The sequence below is a fragment of the Vicia villosa genome, linkage group LG7 (genome assembly GCF_029867415.1).
Source record: "Vicia villosa cultivar HV-30 ecotype Madison, WI linkage group LG7, Vvil1.0, whole genome shotgun sequence".
Taxonomy (NCBI): domain Eukaryota; kingdom Viridiplantae; phylum Streptophyta; class Magnoliopsida; order Fabales; family Fabaceae; genus Vicia; species Vicia villosa.
Genome location: NC_081186.1, coordinates 89,913,375 through 89,937,975, shown reverse-complemented (window position 1 = coordinate 89,937,975; position 24,601 = coordinate 89,913,375). Strand labels below are relative to the sequence as shown.

Genomic DNA, 24,601 nt, shown 5'->3' with positions numbered 1-24,601 from the left:
TTCCTTCATCAAATCTTAACATAATTAATAAAGTTTCTACTCATGTTAATATTTACTTACTATTGATATTGTTTTATAAAAAAGTTTTCAACACAAAAATCTTAGAGAGAAGGTTTGATCAACCACAAAAAGTATAAATGATATGTGGAATAAGATGGTCAGAGATTAGAAAAGTGGTTTAAAATAGGCCGGGAGAATCAAGAAGTTTTGGACCTATGAATAAATAATCGTGATGATGGAATGAAAGTTTAAGAATAAAGTTAGATGTAAAAAAGGATTGTTTTAAATAATGGTTTAGGTGTAAAAATGCTTAAACCTGAAAAAAGTATAAGAAAGTTAAGAATGAGACTAAGAAGGCGGTGAGTGAAGCAATAACTCAAACTTTTGACGGAGTATTCCAATCTTGAAGAACCAAATAGAGAGAAAAAAACTATATGTAGGCTTGCTAAGGAAAGAGAAAGACAAGCAACGATTTAGATCAAGTGAAGTGTGTTAAAGAATAACAAAGTAAAGTATTAGTTCAAAAAAAAGATATTAAGGATAGGTGAAAGATGTATTTTTACGGTTTATTTAATAAAGGATGTGATATCTCACCAGACTCTAACAGACTAGACATTAGAGAAGAGGACCGAAACTATAATTACTATAATTTGATTTAAAAATAAGAGATAGATGAAGCATTGAAAAAGATGAGTAACAATAAGACGATTGGGCCAGACAATATACCCATTGAAGTATGGAGAATTCTTGGGGAGAGTAGTATTGAGTGTCTCGCCAAACTCTTCATTGAAATTATAAGGTCAAAGAAAATGTCGGATGAATGAAGAAGGAACACTTTAGTTCCAATTTAAAAGAACAGGGGGTATACAAAATTGTGCAAACTATAGAGGGATTAAACTTATGAGTCATGCCATGAAATTGTGGAAAGAGTGATTGAACGGAGACTACGAAAAGAGATTCAAGTCACTAAGAATCAATTTGGTTTTATGCCTAAAAGGTCGACCACGGAATCAATTTATCTACTACGACGTGTGATGGAGCAATATCGGATAAACAACAAGACTTGCACTTAATTTTTATTGACTCGGAGAAGACGTAATGATAGAGTGCCTGGAGAGATTTTGTGGAATACCTATAGGAAAAGGGTTAGGATTGCATATATTCGAGATATCCAAGATATGTATGAAGGGGGTATCGACTAGTTTGCGGATACAAGGTGGAGAGACAGACAATTTCCCATTAGAATAGGTTTGTATCAAGGATCAACCCCAAGCCCCTACCTTTTTACCTTAATTTTGAATGTACTCACGAAACACATCTAAGAGCTTGCTCTGAGATGTATGTTTTTCGCAAATGATATAATCCTACTTGAAGAGTCAAAGGAGGATTTAAATGAGACGTTGAAGACTTGGAAACAAGCTTTAGAAACATATAATTTTCACCTAAGTAGAAGTAATACGGAGCATATAAAATATAAGTTTAACAAATTAAAAGAAAAAGTGTTTTTAACCTAAAGGTGAAAGTTAAAGATCATATCATCCCTCAAGTCACATGGTTTAAATATCTTGGATATGTAATAAAAAATGACGGAGAAGTAGAAGAGGATGTAAACCATCGAATTCAAGTTGGGTGGCTGAAATGAAGGAGGACTTTAGGGGTTTTATGTGACCCAAAGGTACCGCTCAAGCTGAAGGGAAAATTTTATCAGACTGTGGTAAGATCTGTGATGTTGTACGTAACAAAATATTGGACGGTTAAGAATCAACACAAGAATAAAGTTAGTGTAGCAGAGTTGAGGATGTTGCTTTGGATGTGGGGTATATTAAAATATACAAAAATTATAATAAAATAATACACTTAAAAAGGAGTGTCACACTTCTCTGCATAAAACATCTTTTCTCAACAATTTAATAAAGCAAAGAAATTCATTTATAAAGACTCAACATATTTTCAATAATATTCGAAAACTCATAAGACAACTTCAAATAATCATAAGGTTTAAATTAAACAACTCTAAAAAACAAACATCAACGACAATCCCATCCCAGTGTTACAGTATTCATAGTGACACTTGAAATTATAAACAACACCAAAAACAATAAAATGCAAATAAGGCCATTAATGCTCTCTTCAAAGGCTATCACCCACTAAAGTCTTCTCAGTTCCTATTTGAGTATCTGCATCACAAGTGCAAAAATAACATAAGAAACATATAGGGGGTGAAAATTCACTCACATTAGGGATGGCAAGCAGACCCAAACCCGCGGGGTCCACCCGCACCTGAGTCAACGGGTGAAAATCCGAGTTGACTGGGTTTGGGTTCGGGTGCCACCCGATATTTCGGGTTCGGGTTTGGGTAGTGTAAAACCCGCACCCGAAACCCGAAAACACACCCGCTTATATATATATATATATATATATATATATATATATATATATATATATATATAATATTATATATATATATATATATTATATTTTGTGAAAAGTTGTAGGAAAAATGTATTTTGCTGCGGGTTCGGGTTTGGGTGAAAAAACTCGAACCCAACGGGTGTGAGCATGAGTGTCATTTTTCCACTCGAATAGCATTTGGGTTTGGGTTCGGATGCCGATTTCGGGTTCGGGTTTGGGTAGTGCGAAACCCGCACCCGACCCGTTGCCATCTCTAACTCACATAAGTTAGCGGTGCATAAAACATCGAGGATAGTGCAATCAACATGAATAATATTTCATAATACTCATCCACAACGACCATACACAACAATAATAACTTACAACATTAATTATTCACATATGTAAGAATGAATACAATTTACTCGACAACTCTACTTAAATATGTATGTGGTACCAATTTTGGATATTAGAGTTATATTGTTGATTGAGTTCACTCATTGATGGCTCCCCTTTAAACCTGGTTCATTTCTGAACCACAAAATTTCCATTGGTCCTCTCTCTAGACCAAGACTCATCACTAGACCAAATTCCGTACATTTATCTCCAATTTATATGATGCATGAAAGCGACAATATAAAACATATACAATAATTCATCATTGGTTCCTCTTCGAACCGTAAACATCGGCTATGTAACACCGCCGCCGTAGAAGGGGGGTTGAATAGACCTATCCCCTAAAAGACAATTTCAAAAATATTTTAAGTCCCATAAATGAAATACCAGATTTTAAAAAACACGGAAGTAAAACACAACATCAAGAGAGCTTGGAAGCATCGCAATAAATTAAACCAATTGTAATATTGCAATATATCACTAAGGACTTGATTGCTTTTAATGCAAGTCAATTACAAGACAACCAAAGTCGTTTTAAACAAAGCAATTTAAAAACTCTTTACATAGATATTTATTCAAAACATAAGTGGCTTTATGATAATCCAACAAGATTGATGCATCACAATCCTAAGCTTACACATTAAATCTCTATAAATACAGTTTAATTTAAATGACACACAAATGGTGCAATAATGCACTAACACAATAGTGATATTAATGAATGATAGAAAATTAAAGGAGGTAAGGGAAGAAGGAAAAGATACACAGAGATATATAGAGGTCTGACGTTCGTCCTCGCTTTGCCTACTCCACTCATCAATGGTGTTAAAGAACCATGGGGAAATAATCTTTATCTTTCACTATTTTGATAATTTTGATACTAGCATTTTGATTTCAACGAACTATCATACGATAATTCTCTTTGTTGATGCAGACACTCAAACTGCCAACAAAAACAAGATCCCCAAGGATCTTGATCCAATAACCTGCTCCAAGTATTCGTATGTGGCAATCCACATAATCCCACTGATTTCTTGTCTGAGGAATTGCCATTAGCTAAGCGTTGATTGGATAACTTCTAACTCTGTTTGCGACCAGCCTTTTCACAATCTCCTCAAAGTTGGACATCTTCAAACTTTGCATTACGATCAATTTGTACTAGGCTTCGCCAAACTCTTCCATGGAGTATATTGAAACTCTCTTCTTGAAAGATACCAATAAAGACAAAATTGCATTAAAAAAAAATGATACTTGCACCTGTTACAAACAACAAACTTCATGCAAAATTATTAGATACCCTAATGTACTACTAGTCCCCCTCAACATTCAATCTTTGGAGATGAAGGTCCACAACAATGGAAAATAAGGATGAAGATGATGAACAATTCCAAGAAAAATCACAAACACTCTAATTCACAAGGTGTTAGTCAAGGAATTAGATGTAGGTGAAAGAAGAACACACACATACAAGGTTCTCTCTAATTTTTAGATAAATGGGTCTTGGATCTTGATTGATATCACGAGTTTGATCAATCATGAAACTCTACGAGATTAATCAATTCACTTTCTCTTATTCATTAAAAACAATAACAAATTGCACAAGAACAAAGTACAACAAAAATATGTGAATCTGACATGGATTAACACTCAAGAAGTTGTTCCAAAAAACAAGAGAAATATTGAAGGTGCTGGGAATATACACACTAAAGAAGAGAAGACAAATTGACATATTTGTCTATATGGGTTTCACCCACATAGTTTGACACATTTGTTGTTAGATCAAAGAAACGACTATTTAAATCTAAGATGAAAAATTGAACTTGAGAAGCTATGATTCGAGTCAAGAAGAAATTATAATTCAAATCACAAGATATTGTGATTCAAGTCAAGTTAAATTCCTGATTCAAGTCAATTTGAGCAGAGCCTAAATTTAGCTTCATGTAGACATGTGAAGCGAGTCAGGATTATCACTTGATTTGAGTCACATGAGGTTGTAATTCGAATTAATTCATCCAGTGGGAAACCCCCAATTTTCATAAGGTTTCTGATTCAAATCAATTCATCCATAGAGAAATCCTAATTTTCATAAGGTTCCTGATTCGAATCACACTTACCATTTGATTCGAATCAAGTCACTCAACATCTTGATCTAAGAGTTTTAACTTGTGATTCAAGCCACGCCTGGTGAAACGACAAAAAAATCAGTTTGATAGCTAAAAAGGAACAATATCATGGATCAAACACTCTAATTTTATTGAGAAATGAAGGGCCTTAATGGTACAATGCTAAAATATGCCGAAGTGAATACAATATAACTCAAATTCGAATAACATACAAATAGGAGAATATTAAATGATATGCAAATTACAAATAAGCAAATAAACTTTAACATATACACTTAACTTGACAAAAATATCAAAACAAATAAACGACACCATACGATAACGTGACTGCACTTTCAATGACAAATAATAAAGAATAAGAAACAACAATCAAATGGAAGAACGGTGGCGAGCCTATTCATGGCGATGGAAGATGGAAACTGGTCGGTCAACAGAGACTCTTCCCAAATATATATCAAAGTAAGTTTTTTCATTCTCTTTTGAGATTCCACCATTATTAGAGTTTTAATCATTCTATTACCTTAAATCATTCTTTTCACATTTACAGTGCATATACATATTTGTCAAACTTCCACTTTGATATTCACGTAAAAGAACTAGGTTATTCAGACCAAGTTCCACTTTGGTATTTACATCTCCATGAAGGCTTTTCTAATGGTCTTAGGCAATTGCAAAGTGACAGAGATGTCATTACTTAAATAAGTCTTCATAGGTCTCATGAGTTTGCTGTTATATATGTGGAAAATACTGAGCTATATAATCCTAATTAAAATGGATGTGAGAGTTTATATGGAGTAGATGAGAGTGATAATAATGAAGACAATAATCTAGATTTTATTGAGAAAGATGTTGATGTAAATGTTAAATGAAGATTCATGGAAGAAAATGACTCAATTTTTTCCATCTATGTGGTCCAGGTCAGGTTATAATACTTATACACATTGTGGTTTGCAAGCCAATAATATCTGTGAAGATTTTTACAAAGCCATTTTAAAACATATGGACAAACCTATAATATCTCTCCTAGAGGGTTTGAAATTCTATAGGACCAATATAATTGTTATACTTCATAACTTTATACACATGATGAAATTTATCGGATATTTATACGTTATTGCATGTCATTTAATAGCAGCAACCCAACCCAGAAAATTTTATTTGACATTTGATACATATATGAATTATAATTGTGTTATTTAATATGTTTACCTAATAAAATTATTGCTAATTGTGTTTTTTCAATAGGCAGGAAAACTAACTTTGTGGAATGTTAGAGCATCCCCAATGGTGCAACTTACATTTGAGTTCTTTATGGGACCCACTAAGCCACATCATATTAAAAAAAATTATTTAATTTTAACTTTAATAAAAATTTGATATGAGTCCCCCAACTTTATCTCATAATTTGATTTGATTGGGTACTACAATCTTTTAGTTGTTACATTGCAATGCAACTCTATTATGACCAAAGGCGGAGCCAGCCTTTGGCGAGGGGGTTCAACTGCACCCCTGACTTTTCCATGATACAACTAATAATCATATATTATTCTATCTTGAACCCCCTCGATATTTCAGTTTTGCACCTCTAAGTTCTAGCTCAAAAGGTTGTGAACAGTATAAAGCAGTACTTCTTACTTAGTATACTATTATTAATTAAGTCTTGTTAATATCCTAATAATAGATATAGGAGTCTAACACGTTGAATAAATAAAAAAGCTCTCTTGCATTTATTATTAATATTACTACTAATATTGAATATTTTTGAACAGTAGGATCTGAACACCTTGATTGTTTATGAAATACTAACAACTATATTAGAGTAAGTTATGAATTATTATTGAAATATAATATATATGTAAATAATATTTTATTATATAGTAGCACCGTAGCTCTATTTTATTTAAAATTTAATTTTTTGATCCTCTAATTTCTTATATAATATTAATATATAATTTTGGCCAACACTTAAATTTTTAAACCCAAAATCATACAAAATAAACAAGACCTTAGGCAATAATATTAAAATTTTATTTATTTAATAAAATAAAAAATAAAAAATTTATAGTATTTATTTGATATCATAATTAGTATGGTAGAATCACAACTGAGTCCTTATATCTATGATATATTTATCATAATATCAAATCTGTATTAAATTTAAATTTAATAGTACGTAGAGAAAAACGAATCACACATAATTTACATCATTTATTTTAAAATTTAATGGTTAAAATTCATTCATATATATATATATATATATATATATATATATATATTATATAATGTTTGCACCCCTGAGTCAGGGTCCTGGTTCCACCACTGATTATGACATGATAAATTTTTTAAATATTTAATTATTAAATTAATGATACAGGTGGAAAAAGAAACTACCATTGAAGATGGTTTTATAGCAACATAATTTTCTGAATAATTATGAACCTAAGGTAAAAAAAAATTCGTCCTCGTAGTTCTTCGCCGGCCAATGATTTCGCCGGCACCAAACGGTGTGATTTTGCACAGAAACGCTAGCCTTGTCTATGTGCACAGCGTAACTTAATCCCTACTTAAGGTACTATTTTGCAATTTAACATAATTTATAACTAGTCCCTACACAAGTTCATTTTACAGTTTCACCACTAAATCAAGTCCAACACTTCGGTCAGTTCGGTGACATTCACGTTTTCTTGTTCCACTCCGACAAACAAAACCTTTGACCTTCATTCACAAACCAACCACCATGTTACTGAGAAGAAGAACAACCTCGTATTTACGAAACCTCACCACAGAAACTAAACAAGGTGCTGATTATTCCAAAGATCAAAACTTTACTCATATTCTCACTGAAATCTGCACCATCACTCGAACAAAACCTCGTTGGGAGAATACCCTTCTTTCCCAATACCCATCTTTCAATATCTCAAACCCCAATTTCTTCCTCCATTATCTCAATCATCAGAACAACACCTTCCTCTCTCTTCGTTTCCTTCAATGGCTCACTTCTCACTGTGGGTTCTCACCGGATCAATCTTCATGTGATGCTCTTTTTGATGCCCTTGTTGATGCTGGTGCCTGCAAAGCTGCAAAGTCATTGCTTGATGATTACCCTGATGATTTTAATCCAAAGCCTGCTTCTTTGGAGGCTTACATTCGATGTCTCGGGAAAGGCGGAATGGTTGAGGATGCACTTGATGTGTTTGTTAGATTGAAACAGGTAGGATTTTTACCTTGTGTGTCGACTTTTAATGCGTCTTTGTTGGCTTGTTTGAGAGTTGGGAGGACTGATTTGGTTTGGAAATTGTATGAGCATATGATTGAATCTGGTGTTGTAGCTAGCATTGATGTTGAAACTGTTGGGTGTCTTATTAAGGCGTTTTGTGCTGAGAATAAAGTTTTTGATGGGTATGAGCTTCTTAGACAGGTTCTTGAGAAGGGTTTATGTCCTGATAATACTGTTTTTAACTCGCTTATAGCTGGTTTTTGTAAGGAGAGACAATATGCTAGAGTTTCTGAGATACTTCATATTATGATTTCCGTGAAGTGTAATCCGGGTATATATACTTATCAAGAAGTCATTAATGGATTATTCAAGAGGAAGAAGAATGATGAGGGTTTTAGGGTTTTTAATGATCTCAAGGATAGAGGGTATTTTCCAGATAAGTTTATGTACACAACGGTTATCAAAGGTCTTTGCGATATGGGGTTGCTTGGCGAGGCCAGGAAGTTGTGGTTTGAGATGATTCGTAAAGGACTTGTGCCTAATGAATACACATATAATGTAATGATAGATGGTTATTGTAAGACTGGTGATTTTGTTGAGGCAAAGAAGCTCTATGATGATATGTGTGATAGAGGTTATGCAGAAAATGTGGTTAGCTACACTACAATGATTTCGGGTTTGTGTTTGCATGGAAGGGTTGATGAAGCTCTGAGCTTGTTTCATGAGATGTCTTGTAAGGGTGTTGCTCGTGATTTGATTAGTTACAACTCTTTAATCAAAGGCCTTTGCCATAATGGCGACCTAGTTAAGGCTACTGATTTGTTGCATGAACTTGTCGCACAGGGCTTTGAGCCATCAGTTTCTTCATTTACTCCGCTCATAAAAAGCCTTTGTGAAGCCGGTGAAACCGAGGGTGCAATGAGGTTGTTGCAAGGTATGTATGATAGGCATTTGGAACCAATTGCTAGTACGCATGATTATATTATAATTGGGTTATGTAAAGAAGGAAATGTTGCACAAGGTATGGAATGGTTGCTAAAGATGATGAGTTGGAAGCTGAAACCCAAGGAGCAGACCTTTGAGCACCTGATTGACGGTCTATCTCAGGAAGATCGGTTAGATGATATTTTGATTGTTTTAGATTTAATGTTTAGAGAAGGATATAGACTCAAAGAAAGCATAATTCATTCTTTGGTCAGTAAATTTAGCAAAGAGAATTTCCATTTTCCTAATTTGTGTTTGGAGGAGCTCGTAGAAAGAAGTTGATATAACTGATTATGTTGTTTTATTTTCCATGTACCAATAAAAGGATGATTTTTTGGAAACATGAAGGTGTAGTCATCTTGATGTTTCCCGTTGTAAATCTTGAAGCTGTAACATGTTTTTCTAGATAATAAAACCTTTCAATTTTGTGATTGTGGACAATATTTTCGGTGAGAATTTATGATGTTTTGTGTTTTTTTTTTTTAATTTTTCGAAAGTAGTTATATGCCTTGTAGTATACTTTGTAGGCATAGTAGTTTCAACGAAATTTCCACTCTCTTACAAAGAGCATTGGAACTGAGAAGCTGCATTCTCAAATATAGAAATTGTGCCTTTCATTATGCAACAATTTTGCAATTTGAATTGTGCCTCATATGATATGGGTGTGATATGGAATTTCAATAAGTATTCATACACAACATGAATAAACTCAAATTTTTGTTGAGTGTGACTTGATAATTGATATGTGCGGAGCTTGGCTGTAGAACTCCAGAGAATTGATATCGTGCAGCAATAAAGAACTAGTGGCTTTTTTTACTTCTGAATAAACTATACATTTAATTGTTTCAAATTCGCCTATGTTTTTCTTTAGTTTACTCGACTTAGATATGGGTAAAACTCCATTATATATTATATAGGTTGTTACAAAACTAAATTACTTGCGTTCCAAGCAAGTGTAATGGAACCACATGTCAAATGCTCTTCAGTTTGTTCCCATAAACAGAGAAACCAACAAAATTAGCCGAAAATGGGTCTGTCTTCTAAAATATATCATATTATTAATGACTATTATTTGAGTTTCTTTACACTTATCGCTGGACCTTTGTTTCAATACAATGTAACATTTTTCGGTTCCTACTTAAAATATATTGTCGAGTAGTAGTAAAAGTTAAAGAGACAATTGATGGCAGGGTTAAGATTTTAGTGTAAACATGGTAGGCATCTATGAAGCACGGACACCCCAAATTTGACCCCGACACTGACACGGCGACACTGATAAAAATTTGAAAAAAGGAATAAATTAAACGTAATCACAAGTGTCGGTGGAAGTGTCCGACACGGACAAGGACACGCCTGTTTTCAGAGGTGTCGGTACTACATAGGTAGGCATTATCAAACATTATCTTTATGACTGGCATGGCCAGCATTTATGTTATTCCTAAATATGTAGGAGAATCAAACTGTTGGACGAGCAGTGGGGTCTTGTTGGTCGAGTTTAATAACATTTTGTACTGGAAACATATTAAGTATTTAGTTCCAATGTTTCTAGCTATTTCCATTTTGTGTGATGGACAATCATTTTTGGTTCGTAAATATTGTATAGGCATGTGAAGATACTTCTTCTGTCACTGTCATTACTTATATGGTCCCGAGGTGAGCAGACAACTGAAAGATAAGAATAATAATGAATGGAAACCAAGTAAAAATTGGTCTTATTTTGATGGTATAACTGCTTGGTGGTACGGTAATTGGTAACCTAATTAGGGCTATCATTGTTTGTAACTGTGTTGATATATCTTTCTTTGATTATAAAGTAACTATGTCGTGTAATGTAACTCATTCTTCACCTTCTGCTGCATTTTGTTTTTGCTGAGACAGACAGGGATCAAAATTATCATATTACAGCTTTTAGTTCTGCAGATTAATCGCCAAATTCAGATCCTCGTCAAAGAACCCGCGGGATGTAAATATTGTAAGAACAACTACTTCACATCTCAACCTTAAACAGAAACATTTCTATTGTCTATTTTCTATTTTACAACACTGCCAGAATTTTTATGTACATAATAGTAATAATAACTCTGTTATCAAATTGCGACCATGGCGGCGCTATGGCAGATATACATGGCGGTTTTCGGGCTCACCGCAATGGTAAATATATGCCGATATTGCGTGTTTTTTCGTCATAATCTGCTATAATTTTGGCTCTCTGCCATGGTCCCCCACTGCAAAACTGTAATAATTAGCCTCACAGTAGCCATAATAACCATTGCAGACTTTTTATGTTTTACATGTATTCCATGAAGACTTTTTGTGTGGTTGTAAGAATTGTTTTAAAACCACCGCTAGTAATATTTCATTTTCTTTTTGAATTGGTTGTTTCTCTAAAGTGTTGTGTTTTTATTAAAAATGAAAAAAAACATTGTGATTTTTTCCTGAAACTAACTTCTTTATATTAACATGAAGACAACAACCTTTTGTAACTTCAACAAGCTGAACTTGAAGTTCCTTATATTAATAATAGACCAAATGTGCTACCTTCTTCCATATGCATTAGTATTCTTTTACATTTATACATTTACGGTGTTACCTACTACTTCTATATGCATTATCTTTACCTTTATGATGCTATCTATTTCGATATGCAGTATCTTTTGCATTAATGGACAACAATCCTTGATAGTTCATTTTGAACTACTTTTCATCTATACATCTTAATCCTTGATAGTTCTTTATAATTTTCTTTTTCTATGAAAAAATGTGCTTATAAATTCCTTCATCTAAGCATTCTTCTTTAGTTCCTCATATCATCATGGATCTTCACAACCATTTCTCTTGTACCTTCATAGCCACCTTTCTTTTCCTCTGGATACTCAAAACAGTTAAAAAATGGAGTACTCCTAAAAACTCCACCAATTTACCACCAGGACCAAGAACACTACCCTTCATAGGAAACATACACCAAATTATCAGCAGTTCAATGCCCCATCACTGCTTGAAAAGTTTAGCAGAGAAGTATGGACCCTTAATGTACCTAAAACTAGGACAAGTACCATACATAATAGTTACTTCACCAGAAATAGCCAAAGAGGTTATGAAAACACAAGACTTAAACTTTTGTGATAGACCAAACCTTCTTTTGCCTACAATACTTACTTACAATGCTACAGATATCGCGTTCGCTCCATATGGAGATTATTGGAGGCAACTACGAAAAGTATGCATTGTAGAGCTATTAAGTTCAAAACGTGTCCAATCATTCCGGTCCATAAGAGAAGAAATAGTTTCAAAACTAGTTAAATCAATATCTGCACGTGAAGGATCAATTGTTAATCTCACTGAGAATATATTCTCAATGACATATGAGATAACATCAAGAGCGGTTTTTGGAAAAAGGACCGAACACCAACAAGTGTTTAAAACTGCAATGGAGGAAATAGTGAGTTTGTTAGGAGGATTTTGTATTGCAGATTTGTATCCTTCTATTAAAATATTGCTTCAGAGGGTGAGTAGGGGAAAGACTAGATTTGAAAGACTTTGTAGAGAAACTGATAGGATATTGCAAGACATCATCAATGATCACAAAAGCAATCACAGAGATAAAGATCTAGTCGATGTTCTTCTCAAGTTTCAACAGGATAATCACTTGACTGATGACAACGTTAAAGCTGTCATCCAGGTTAATCTATAACTAAACACATCTAAAATGTCGTTTTTTTACTACTTTAAAGTGAATTCCGCAAACATTTTCGTGATCGGTTTTGTTAGTAACCAATTTAAAATATTCTTTTTACGCCAGTTCATCATCTGATTTAAAAAGTTCTTATATTCTATACTGCATGAATCTATAACGGTTTTATGACAAATATTAAACCAAACAAAATACAATCTGATTTACGTATATCGTAACAGATAGTGATAATTCATATGCAGGACTTGTTCAGTGCTGGTAGCGAAACGTCCTCAGGTATTGTTTTATGGGCGATGTCTGAAATGGTAAAGAATCCAAAGGTGATGAAAGAAGCGCAAGCTGAGGTAAGAGGAGTATTTGATAGAAAGGGGTATGTGGATGAGACAGGATTGCCCCGATTAATATACTTGAAGTCTATTATCAAAGAAACACTGAGACTACACCCTGTTGTACCATTGTTGATTCCAAGAGAAAGTAGACAGAGAAGTCAAATCAACGGATATGAGATCCCGGCTAAAACAAGGGTTGCTGTCAACGTTTGGGCGATTGGAAGAGATCCAAGGTATTGGGCTGAAGCTGAGAGTTTCAAACCGGAGAGATTTCTTAATAACCCAATTGATTTCAAAGGCACAGACTTTGAATACTTACCATTTGGTGCTGGAAGGAGGATGTGTCCAGGTATAGCGTTTGCTTTACCCAATGTTGAGTTGCCACTTGCTATGTTACTTTACCACTTTGATTGGAAGCTTCAAAATGGAATGGAGAACGAAGAACTTGACATGAATGAGTCATTTGGATTTTCTCTAAGAAGAAAAAGTGACCTCTGTTTGATTCCTATTACTCGTCGTTCTTAATATGTACTGTATTTCCTAGTTTAAGTTTAAGCATACAATCTGTCAATAAAGTTAGAGCATACAAGTTCACAAAGAGTTTTATGTTTCCTTATGCTACTTTTCATGCATGTTTAGTATTACAACAAAGTATTTAATAAATTACAATAAGATATGCACTCCAATCAATGATATCACATTTGCAGTAACTGATTCTGATTCATTCTTTCTTGAGTCCTCATCCTTGTCCTCCTTCTATTATCTTGCCTCCAACCATGATCACAAGCCATTGGGGTTTTCCTATTAACAACACCAAACATCCCAATCCAACACCAAATACCATTCCACATCCATATCCTATAGCCATGGGTTGCCAACCAAATCCAAATTTTTGTTCATGCTCATCAGAGGGTTTAGTAATAGTCTTGTTGCAATCTATTGACAATGGAAGTCCACACAACCCCAAATTTCCCTCGTAGGAATCATTTGAAAATGTATCAAACTGCCCCCCTCTAGGTATTGCTCCTTTAAGACGGTTTTGAGAGACATTCAAGACTGCAAGATAGTTTAGATTGGTTAACTTGATAGGAATTTCACCTGTGAGCATATTTGAGGAGAGATCCATTGATTCCACGTTGATCAAATTGCCAAAGGATTGGGGAATAGGACCAACAAGTCTATTGTGGGAAAGGTTGAGTCCTATGAGTGCACGAAGCTCTCCAATTGCATTTGGAATCTCTCCTTCAAATTTGTTTCCTGACAAATCAATACTTACAAAGATTGTAGGAATTTTCGTATATATGATATTGATCCCTTTTGTTGTTAAGGTCACCGAGTCATAGAAAAACTCATAGGTACGGGTAGTTGTTGCAATAGTTGCCATCTTTTTCATGTGTTGCAACTGCAAAGGAACAACATTCTTCATGGCTTCAAAATTTTCTATGTAGAATTTTGGTATTGGACCACTGAAGTCATTGTATGAGATATCAAATATGATTAAATTGGGAAATGGATTGTTGTTGATCTTTAACTTGGTAACGGGACCATGAAACTTATTGGCTCGCAAAACCAGTACTTTCAAATTTGGCAAAGTTTGAAGCCAATAAGGAAATGTGTCCTCTATTTTGTTGTTGCCAAGATTTAAAACTTCCAGGTTCATGCAGTTGGACAGATTTTGACAAAGGACCTTGTAATTGGTTGCCATTAAGATTGAGTACTGAGAGTCATGCTGGAAAAGGTATTTGGCACAGAACCATACAGCTTATTCATCTCTACATCCAACACTTGAAGGAATGGTAAGTTTGCAATACATTGTGGGATCATACCTGTAAATTTGTTGTGGGACAAGTTGAGAATTTGAAGTACCGTTGCGTTGCAGATTGATAAAGATATCTCACCCCCTAGTGAGTTGAAACTAAGATCAAGGGATCTCAGCTAGTAATGCATTGAGAATTGGTCTATTGATGTGAACATGTTCTTGGAAAGGTTCAAAGATTGTAATAAACTCATTTCTGGTAACCAATTTGGCACTCTTCCACTCAGTTTGTTATTGGATAGATCCACATAGACCAAACTTGGAAATATTTTCCAAATGATTTGGGAAGTTCGGTTAAACTGAGAGAAGATAGCTCCAAAACTCTTAAGCTCGGGAAACTGTAATTGGCCGGGTTAGAATCAGATTCAAAGTTGAGTGATAATTGATTATTCCGAGAAAGGGAAAGACTTTCGAGATTGTGGAACTTTGAAATGAGTTTAAAATTGACAAGACCGCTCAAGTTGTTTGTAGATAGACACAAGTATGTAAGGTAGGTATCCCTCTAACTTATTAGAAAAACAATCCAAATAAGAAAGTGATGTTAAGTGAAAGAGTGAAGATGGGATTTGTCCTTGTAAATAGTTATTCTTAAGAGTGAGAGTTTTCAATTTGGTTAACCCACCAAAGACGTCTGGAACTGCAGCAAGGAAGAACTCTCATCGAGATGGCATAAAAAACGAGAAGAACGTGATGTAGTAACATGAGAGAGCAACAAGAAAAACTGTAAACATAGAATCAGCAACCAACCCATGTTTGTATGATCAAACTTGTGTGCACATGGAGTTTCAAGAATGCAAATGATAATATTTATAGTCAAATTATTGTGTGTTGTGCAAGCAAACATCTCTAAAGTATAAACTAAAGGGATCAAAATTTCTAAAATAGAAAAAGTCAAATTCAGAACAGTGTGTATAATTAGCACTGTTGTCATTCAATTAATTAATTAAATGTATCTAACAACTATAATTTATTGTCGGTTTTAATAATTCATATATTTGACAAATCTGTTGTATATAAGTCAATCCTCATGCCAAAATTTTCTAACCCCTTAGACACTCCTACTCAACTTTGACTAAAATAATAATGATGCACATACCATTATCTAAACGAATTTTCACTAATTATATTCCAGTTGATTTCTGTCCATCTGAGAATATTTGCTAGGATTCTTATATTAAAAAAAAAAAGAGAGAAGAATAGTTGTTAGGATTCATACTTTTCTAACCATATATAATTTGAACATATATTTATAAGCGATGACAATCTTCACCTTACAAGTTGGTTTTATAAGGTTATATCTTCTCCGAGTATAATTGCACAAATTTATTGTAAAATTAAAACAATATCAATGTAATTATTCACATGATTCGAGTCACCATACCGTGATAGTATTAATGCATTTTGAATAATTAGATTTGGTTTCATTCGGTGATTCTTGCCTCAAGTAAATTTCCTTTAGCCTTGAAATTTTTTTGAAGTTGAACAATTCAAAGCCTTATTCTCATATATTACATTTTTCTATCAAACATGCTTAATGCAAAAAGAACTACAAACACTAATGATAAGATACTATCCCCTTCCCCCAATATTTTGGTCTTCATCAAGAAACTTTTATTTCGGACGGTAGACTTCAATCTGTGATCAGCAGATTACTCAAAATTGGAGTTGGACCTCATGGTATACTCTGCAACAAGCTTAGCAAAAGATGATGACTTATCTTCTAGCAATGTGGTTGGTGAGTCATACTCCTCAATAAGTCCTACACAAACACGCAGCAACATCAGAAAACGAAAAAAAAAAAAAACAAGATATTGAAAGTTCAGCGAAGAATAACAGCTTTTCATCCTAACCTTGATCAAGAAGTAGAACCATATCACTGTCAAGAACAGAAGTTATTCGATGTGCGATGGTAATGACGGTAGAGTCCGTGAAATGCTTCCTAAGAGTTTGTTGAATCAAATTATCTGTAGCTGTATCAACTGATGCAGTGGCTTCATCAAGCACCAAAATCTTGCTCTTCTTAAGCAGAACCCTACCAAGGCAAACCAATTGCCTCTGACCCATGCTCCAATTCTCACCATTCTCAGTAACTATAAAAGCACCAACTTCCATATTAGCAATAGTTTCAAGAGTAGAAATACACAGTTGGTCTAATTTTACTATATTTGGTATAAATTTGGACCGAATACATGTACCTTTCTGCTTATATATAAGTTTGAACGGAGTATTTATGTTCAACAAAATTAGAGTACAAACCTGATGAGTCAAGCTTTCCTTCTTTCTTTCTAACTTCATCTCCGAGTTGGCACTTATCCAAGGCCTATTTTAAAGAACTAAACTCAGTATTTGAAGAACAATTACAAGTGTCAGGCCATGCAACACGAAAAAAAAACACCAACTCACCTCCCATATTTGATCATCGTTGTACTCTTCGAGAGGGTCCAGATTACTTCTCACAGTCCCCTCAAACATAGTTGGATCCTGCGGAATGATGCTTAGTCTAGACCTCAAATCATGCAGTCCGATTGCAGAGATGTTGATGCTGTCAATGATAACCTCCCCGGCAGTAGGCTCGATGAGTCGGAAAAGTGTTTGTATAAGTGTTGATTTGCCACTTCCTGTTCTTCCAACAATGCCAGTTTTCAATCCTCCACGAAACGTGCATGTCAGGCCACGCAACACGAGCGGAAGATGTGGAGCATATCGAACCTTCATCATGGACAGCAAATCAATACAAATGATGAAATTGAGCACAGACAAATATCTTGTAGAAAAATAACGCTACAAAGTATGTTGTATCCAAAGCACGACCTTTCTGTTTACAAGTCAATTTCTAACTAACCATTAAGGAAAAGATAACCTTAGCATGAGTTTCATAAATCAATTGACCATAAAATGAATGAAAACAAAGCCAAAAACAAAATTAAGAGGTGGCAACACGAAGAAAAAAGTATGTACCTGCAAATTCCGTATATCAACCTCGCCATATGCGGGCCAAGAAGGATCTGGTCTATTTTCTTCTTCTAAAACAAGGGGAGGTTCACTTTGAATGCTTGTATATTGAAGTATCCTTTCTACAGATATAATTTTGTTCTCCAAGTTGCAAATATTCCATATCACCCAAGCTTGTATTTGATTTAAATTCAGTCCATAGGTAACTGCTAGACCAGCAAGGCCTTCAAAATCGTCGGAAAATAAAACAATTAAGCTCAACTCCTCATTACACAAGCTGAGTAAATTTTAATGGATATATTATACTAGATTTGAAGTATGCACCTGGATTTATGATTCCCGGTGGAATCGATATCAAGAACATCAAGGAAAAGACAAATGTGATGGAAGACAACATATCTAAGCGAATGCATAACCATTCCATAGCAGCAGCAATATTGAACTTTGGCCGAGAATACCCATCCGTCAGTTTCATGTTTGCTGCATGAAATCTTGACTGTTGATCAAAGCTTCTAATGGTTGAAGTACCAGAAATTGTTTCTGCAAAGTGTTGAATGATAGGAGCTTTGCATACTCCGCATAAACGTGATAGTTCACGAGCAGATGGTAAATAGAATCGCTGCATATTACAAGGCCAAAGTTGTTAAGCATAACCATTTAATATTATAAAATGGAATCAAATTTGCAAAAAAAAAAAAAACGTGACAACTTATTATCAAAGCCTAGACATGGGTGATGGTCTCCATAATACCTGATAGTAAAGGCTAACTGTTATCACGGGAATAAAGACGATGAAAACTTGCCATGCAACCTGAGACATCACTATTATAATTCCTAGAAGCTGGATCAAGGAGAAGGCAAATGAGCCAATTTGATAAGGAATGTCTGTATCCACTGCACTTTGATCAGTTGAAGCCTGCAAGACAATAGAGAGTAAGAAAACGATAAGAAACAAGTGACAAAGTACTCAATAGTTATTAAATACAATTGAAAAGATTAGAAGAACAACTAAATCAAAAGGACGCCGCAACTTAAGATGCAAGAAAAAGAAAGAGCGGTGTTATGACATACTCTATTAAGGATCCGGCCACTTGGAGTAGAATCAAAAAACGACATTGGGGCGCGAAAAATGGCCAAATGCATTTTATTGAAGAGTATAGTAGCTGTCTTATAGCCGAATGTAACGAGTAACAATGCTCTAACAAGAATGCATAAAGCACTTCCAATGGCCAAACCAATATAGACTTCAATAAGAGTTGTTCCTGTAACTGGTGGCTCTACATCTGCGGAGACTGGAGTTGCCCAAGCCATCCAATAGTTGCTTCCAATTTGAAGAGTTTGAAAAAGAATCTGAGCCAATATTATGAACGGTGCGAGAGCTCCTCCATATGCAGTTGTGATATACTTCCAATAGACTGAAAGCCCAACTTTACCTTTCACCCTTTCTTCATCTTGAACGAGTTGGCCTTTCGGTTCGCCTGTATCATCATCTGCTTTACCATTTTGCTCATTTTTGTTTACCTCTTCATGAGTGCCGGAGATATTTACTTCTTGTTCTAACTTACTTATTTCATTAGATGCTTTTCCCTCACCCAATGATTCAAGTGTAGACAAAGCTTCTCTATGTGCACCAACAAGTTCCATAAAATCGGTTCCAATGTTAAGCAAATCAGCATACTTTCCACTTTGAGTTATTTTTCCATCTTTCATGACCTACATACAAGAACGGCCGAAAAAAAGGTTAAAAGAAAATCCTTCCGTTAAATAAACGATAATATATTTATGATAAACACTCACCAATATAAGGTCAGCAGTAGGTAAGAACTCCACTTGATGAGTAACATAAACAACGGTTTTCGAACTTAAAACACCCAGCAAGCATTCCTGCCACACATTAAAACAGACAATTGGGATTCATCAAGGTAAAACGGAATTCAATATGCGATTCATGTCTAAATAGATGCACGCTAAAGATTCTTATATGTTGAGTTCTATTAAGTATATAATTGAGATGCTGACTCACATGTATCATAAGATACTGATAACTATTTTGTAAACATGCATGAACAAAAAATAAAAGACCTAGTTTTTTATATTGCATATGATAAACAAAACACGGAAAATAAGTTACCTTGAAAAGGTGAGATCCTGTATGAGCATCCACAGCGCTAAAAGGATCATCAAATAGATAGATATCAGCATCTTGGTAAAGAGCGCGAGCAATTTGTATTCTTTGTTTCTGTCCACCACTCAAATTTATCCCACGTTCGCCTATAACCGTCTGATCCCCAAATGATAAGATTTCCAAATCCTTTTTTAAGGAACATGCTTCAAGTACTTTCTCATACCTTTCCCTGACCATTTCTTCACCAAACAATATATTATCCTCTATCTTGCCACTTTGAATCCATGGTGATTGAGCAACATAAGCCTTTGTTCCACAAACCTTAACGGTACCTGATACCTTTGGAACTTCTCCGAGTAGACAAGAGAGTAAAGTCGACTTGCCTGATCCAACAGTACCACAAACCGCAACCTTCATGCCATGAAAAACCTTGAGATTTAAGTTCTGTAAAGTTGGATTAGGCAAAGATAAATCCCATGAAAAATTCCCATCGGCCACTTCAATTGCCGTATCAGAACTACCCTGAGGAAGTCTTTCTACAACATCAGACTGCAAGTCTTCGAGACGAAGGAATGACGCGATCCTATCAACAGAAACTTTAGTTTGTGCTATCATTGAAATTAAATCTGGAAGATTGTAAATAGGCTCTTGAAGAATCCTGATCGTTGCAAGTGCTGACAGAATCTTCCCGGATTCAAGTGGGACCCCTATAACCATACAAGTACTGAAAGTAACCACAGATACTAATGTAGGTGCGCCCCAAAAGACAAATGTAGTTATGGCTGAAGTATAAAGAAATTTTTTCAACCAGCCTTGTTCTGCATCCCTAAGCTCGGTTATTTTAGATAGAAACTTCATTTCCCATCCTTGTAGTTTAAGGATCCTCATGTTTCTTAAAATTTCAGACGTCGTCTTCATTCTTGTGTCCTTTGACTCCATCAAATTTTTTTGAAACTTCTCTTGCAATGATCCTAACGGAACATTCGCTAACATAATAATGATGGTCGTAACAAAAGCAGCAATGGAAGCAAGTCCAAGGTTTTTATACAAAATCAACAACGCCAACGCAACTTGCAAAACTATTAACCACATATCATGCATGTACCAACTGAATATACCGACTCTTTCAGCATCAACAGTCATGAAATTGATTATTTCTCCAGAAGTGTGACACTGCCTTGATTGACATGAAAGTGTTAAGGTTTTTTTATAAATCATAGTCACGAGCAGTCCTCGGATACGAAGTCCGAGTTGCTGCAACCTAAAGAACCAATGCCTTTGTGTAAAGCACTCTACAACCTTTGCAAGGAAAAATGCAGAAACCAAGACATAGCCTTGATTCTCATATAGCCTTTTTCCACCGAGATATTGAACAAGAGAATCAATAAGATAAGGACCGACATAACTAGCAAAAGTGTTTAACAGTGCAAGAAAAGCAGTGAAAAGAATCTCTTTCCACCCTGAGAGTATTATTGACTTAACTAACTTAAGTGAGGTTACTCTATTGACTGCACCACAATCAGCTTCAAGTTTTTCACTAAAAGTTGGAAAAGCTCCAACCACACTATCTCCACTATCTAGCTGAGGAATATCCTCAAGGTCTAAGACTTTCTTATTGCCAAATGCTATCAATGGACCCACCCATGTGAAAGTGAGAAGGCTCAAAATTCCAGCATTTGAATAAGGGGTAAGTGTGTCACCTCCTTTAGTCTCTTTCAACTCCAAGGCATTACCATTACCATTACTAACATGTGTATCACCATTCAAAAGAGGTTCTTGAAGGGTTCTATCACCTTCTCCAATCTCATTTTTCACCCAAAACCCGACATAATAAAAGAACAAACCAACACAAACCGACACCACATCCGAAACAATGCTTCGAACGGTTAACTCAACGCGATTTTCATACAAAACAACAATGTCAACCACAAAGCAATAACATGAAACAAATAGAAAAAAGACACACCAAGCTCTGAAGATAACCGGAAACCTTCTTTTTCTCTGACTTGAACTGAAGAAAAACAAGAACCCTTTGTGAAAGCAAACACAAACAACACACCAAACAACTGTTTTCAAACCTAAATCAAAAAGAGTAACAAGCCTTTCTTCTGACCAACCACTAGTATACCAGTAAAAATAATTAACAAGAAACAAAACAAAATTGAAAGAAGAAAAACCAATAGAACAAAACTTTGTCACTTTAAACAAAGTACTATTTGGTTTCTCCTCCTTGGTCTCATTCCCAACATTCCCAACACCAGCTGCAACCCTTTTCCAAACCCATGAAACCAAAACCCCCACTAGCAACAGTATATGAAGAACACTAGACAACCCATGAAGGAAAATTGGCTTCAGAAGAAAATCAGTAGCAAGGTTCATGAGTGAAGTGGAAGAAGACAAAGAAAACAACATGATTAAAAATTTGATTTTTTTTCGCTACTGAGATTCTATGATGAAAAGGGTGCAGTTGGATACTACTAAAGATGAGATTTTTGAGGTTATAAAGGATGGAAAAGATGTAATGAAGTCAAAGTTTATAGAGTCAATGGAAAAATGGGGATTTCTTGGGAGTAGGGTTAACGTGGAGGCCAAGAATCGAGGGTTTAGTGGAGAGAGAGAGAGAGAGTTGTCAAAGGAAGAAACAAGGAAAGGTGACACAAACAAACAATTGAAGAGAAAGCGAGAGAAAGAGACAAAAACATTAAAATGTGACTGAGAAAAAGACAGAAACGTGGTTAGTGTTTTTCTAGTAGAATGAAGAGACGAAAATGGAAAAATAATTGGATTGGAAGATTTTTAATAATACGATAATGATAATGATTTTGATATTGATATTGATTATGGATTCATTGGATTGAATCAAAAGTGTGTTGGGAATTTGAATTTGAAAAACATAGAGAAACAGAGTGTATACAGCATAGAAGTTTGAGGATATTTGGTTTAATCTAGAGATTCTGTTAGGCTAATAGAAGGGTAATTAATTGAATTTGTAACTAATTAATGAAGTGGAATGAAACAATAATGAATTTGAGTGTTTATTTTATTTTGTTTTTTGTTTTCTTTTTCTAACTAATTTAGGGTGGATGCAATGAATGGGAAGATTGTTAGTAATTTGTTTCAATTTAAATATTGTTTTAACTATTTGTGTATTTTTATTTTTTTAATTAATGGTAATTTGTAATTATAGTTAAAATGTTTAAGGATTTAATTCATTTATAGTATTTTTATTAAAAGATGGATTTGATTCATGTAAATTATTATTTTAATAAATGTTATAAGAACATTAACTTTTATTGTAATTATATTTTAGAATTTTTTCTTTGTCTCCGAATAGAATTGAAGGTAACAATTGACCATCCACTCCGGTGCTCCTCCTCAGTCACTCGTATAAATGGTAATTTTTTTAAAAAAATTATGTCTTTTTTCTTAACAACAAAAGCTAATAATAAAATTAAATACTTTTTTACTTTAAAAATTATCATAATACTTCATCATTTTCACTTAATCTATATTTTTAAAAAAACTAATAAACTTGATATTTAAAGGTTAATAAGGATAAATAGGTAATAATTTTTTGTAAAATTAAATTAAATAAGTTGGGACAATTCAGAGTGGGTGCGAGGCAGGTAGTAGCATCCTCCTATCCCATAATTAAAAAATAAGTTTTCCCCACACTTATCCACCCCTAATTAAGTCGGTATTTCCATGTTAGATTGGGAATGGAAGCGGTCGGGTTTAGATTTTTCCAAAGTCGATTTTTCACTATTAGCTTCAGAATGAAAGCTGTCAAATTTGAATTTTTTGTTATGTCTAAAAAAAAAACTAAAATTTAAATTTTATTTATTTATTTATTTATTTATTTTATCTATAGGATATACCCCTTTTAATTTAAAATAAGAATCGTTATAACACTTTGTTTATCTCATAAATCAACAATAAATAGAGAATAGATAAATGTTTCTTTTAGTTATATTATAAGTAAATAATATATTTTAATTTTATTGAATAATTGATATAGACCAAATACATTTTAATATATATGAAAATATTTGTTTACTGACTTTTAGGAAGTAGATTAAAGTTGAACCAAAATTGTTATACTTAATTAAGAGTGTAAGACCCAAACCATTGACCCTAAGAAATCAATTATCTAATTCTAAAAAATCGAATTAATTAACTTTTTTTAATTTGGTTTATGTTTCATGTCGACAAAATACCTGGGTTCCATTGCTTCCCGCCGACAAAAGGTCTAATAACACAACATTTATTTATCCAACCCTCTTCATCAGACTCATCAGGTATAAATACCTTCACAAGAGATTTTTAGGTATACAATCTTTAATCCTCATTTTACTATCACTATCTTGAACCCTAAACTAACTTGAACGTTGGAGTGCTAACCATGCAAGTACACCCTATGACCCGTCGTAACGCATAGTAACGATGTTGATTCAAGATCGACCCCACTTGTTCAAGAAGCACCATGATCACAACCTTCAATCCATGGTGCCAAATCGTCGTAGTGCTCATAAATCTCGCTCCACTGCGATCTTCATAATCCTTTCCAATTCTGGCAC

At 34.3% G+C, this 24,601-nt stretch overlaps 3 protein-coding genes and 1 pseudogene across 3 annotated transcripts; 2 read left to right on the top strand and 2 right to left on the bottom strand.

The window, feature by feature from the left end:
* The first annotated feature begins 7,404 nt into the window (after positions 1 to 7,404).
* On the top strand, positions 7,405 to 9,552 carry LOC131615723 (pentatricopeptide repeat-containing protein At5g18950-like). Its single transcript, XM_058886881.1, has one exon. It carries the CDS (start codon positions 7,648 to 7,650, stop codon positions 9,391 to 9,393), a length of 1,746 nt encoding a protein of 581 aa, XP_058742864.1. The 5' UTR covers positions 7,405 to 7,647; the 3' UTR covers positions 9,394 to 9,552.
* Positions 9,553 to 9,649: 97 nt separating this feature from the next.
* Positions 9,650 to 13,747, top strand: LOC131615727 (cytochrome P450 71D10-like). The gene is made up of 2 exons (XM_058886883.1): positions 9,650 to 12,790; positions 13,045 to 13,747. The coding sequence occupies exons 1-2, from the start codon at positions 11,924 to 11,926 to the stop codon at positions 13,654 to 13,656; spliced, it is 1,479 nt and encodes a 492-aa protein (XP_058742866.1). The 5' UTR covers positions 9,650 to 11,923; the 3' UTR covers positions 13,657 to 13,747.
* A 79-nt stretch (positions 13,748 to 13,826) lies between these two features.
* On the bottom strand, positions 13,827 to 15,769 carry LOC131615729 (putative receptor like protein 25; annotated as a pseudogene).
* Positions 15,770 to 16,325: 556 nt separating this feature from the next.
* LOC131615721 (ABC transporter C family member 3-like) lies at positions 16,326 to 22,672 on the bottom strand. Its single transcript, XM_058886879.1, has 10 exons — positions 20,031 to 22,672; positions 19,697 to 19,783; positions 18,971 to 19,612; positions 18,651 to 18,815; positions 18,224 to 18,518; positions 17,906 to 18,123; positions 17,351 to 17,656; positions 17,204 to 17,267; positions 16,798 to 17,037; positions 16,326 to 16,706 (listed from the first exon to the last, which is right to left on the bottom strand). Exons 1-10 carry the CDS (start codon positions 22,434 to 22,436, stop codon positions 16,597 to 16,599), a joined length of 4,533 nt encoding a protein of 1,510 aa, XP_058742862.1. The 5' UTR covers positions 22,437 to 22,672; the 3' UTR covers positions 16,326 to 16,596.
* Positions 22,673 to 24,601: the final 1,929 nt, after the last annotated feature.

Bases quoted from the DNA above. Each gene is read 5' to 3' on its own strand.
- LOC131615723 (XM_058886881.1), top strand. From the start codon at position 7,648: ATGTTACTGAGAAGAAGAACAACCTCGTATTTACGAAACCTCACCACA.
- LOC131615727 (XM_058886883.1), top strand. From the start codon at position 11,924: ATGGATCTTCACAACCATTTCTCTTGTACCTTCATAGCCACCTTTCTT. The intron at 12,791-13,044 runs GTTAATCTATAA...ATTCATATGCAG, and splicing joins ACGTTAAAGCTGTCATCCAG to GACTTGTTCAGTGCTGGTAG.
- LOC131615721 (XM_058886879.1), bottom strand. From the start codon at position 22,436: ATGTTGTTTTCTTTGTCTTCTTCCACTTCACTCATGAACCTTGCTACT. The intron at 19,784-20,030 runs GTAACTTATTTT...AATGTGTGGCAG, and splicing joins CAGGATCTCACCTTTTCAAG to GAATGCTTGCTGGGTGTTTT. The intron at 17,657-17,905 runs GTACATACTTTT...TCCATGATGAAG, and splicing joins TTGATATACGGAATTTGCAG to GTTCGATATGCTCCACATCT.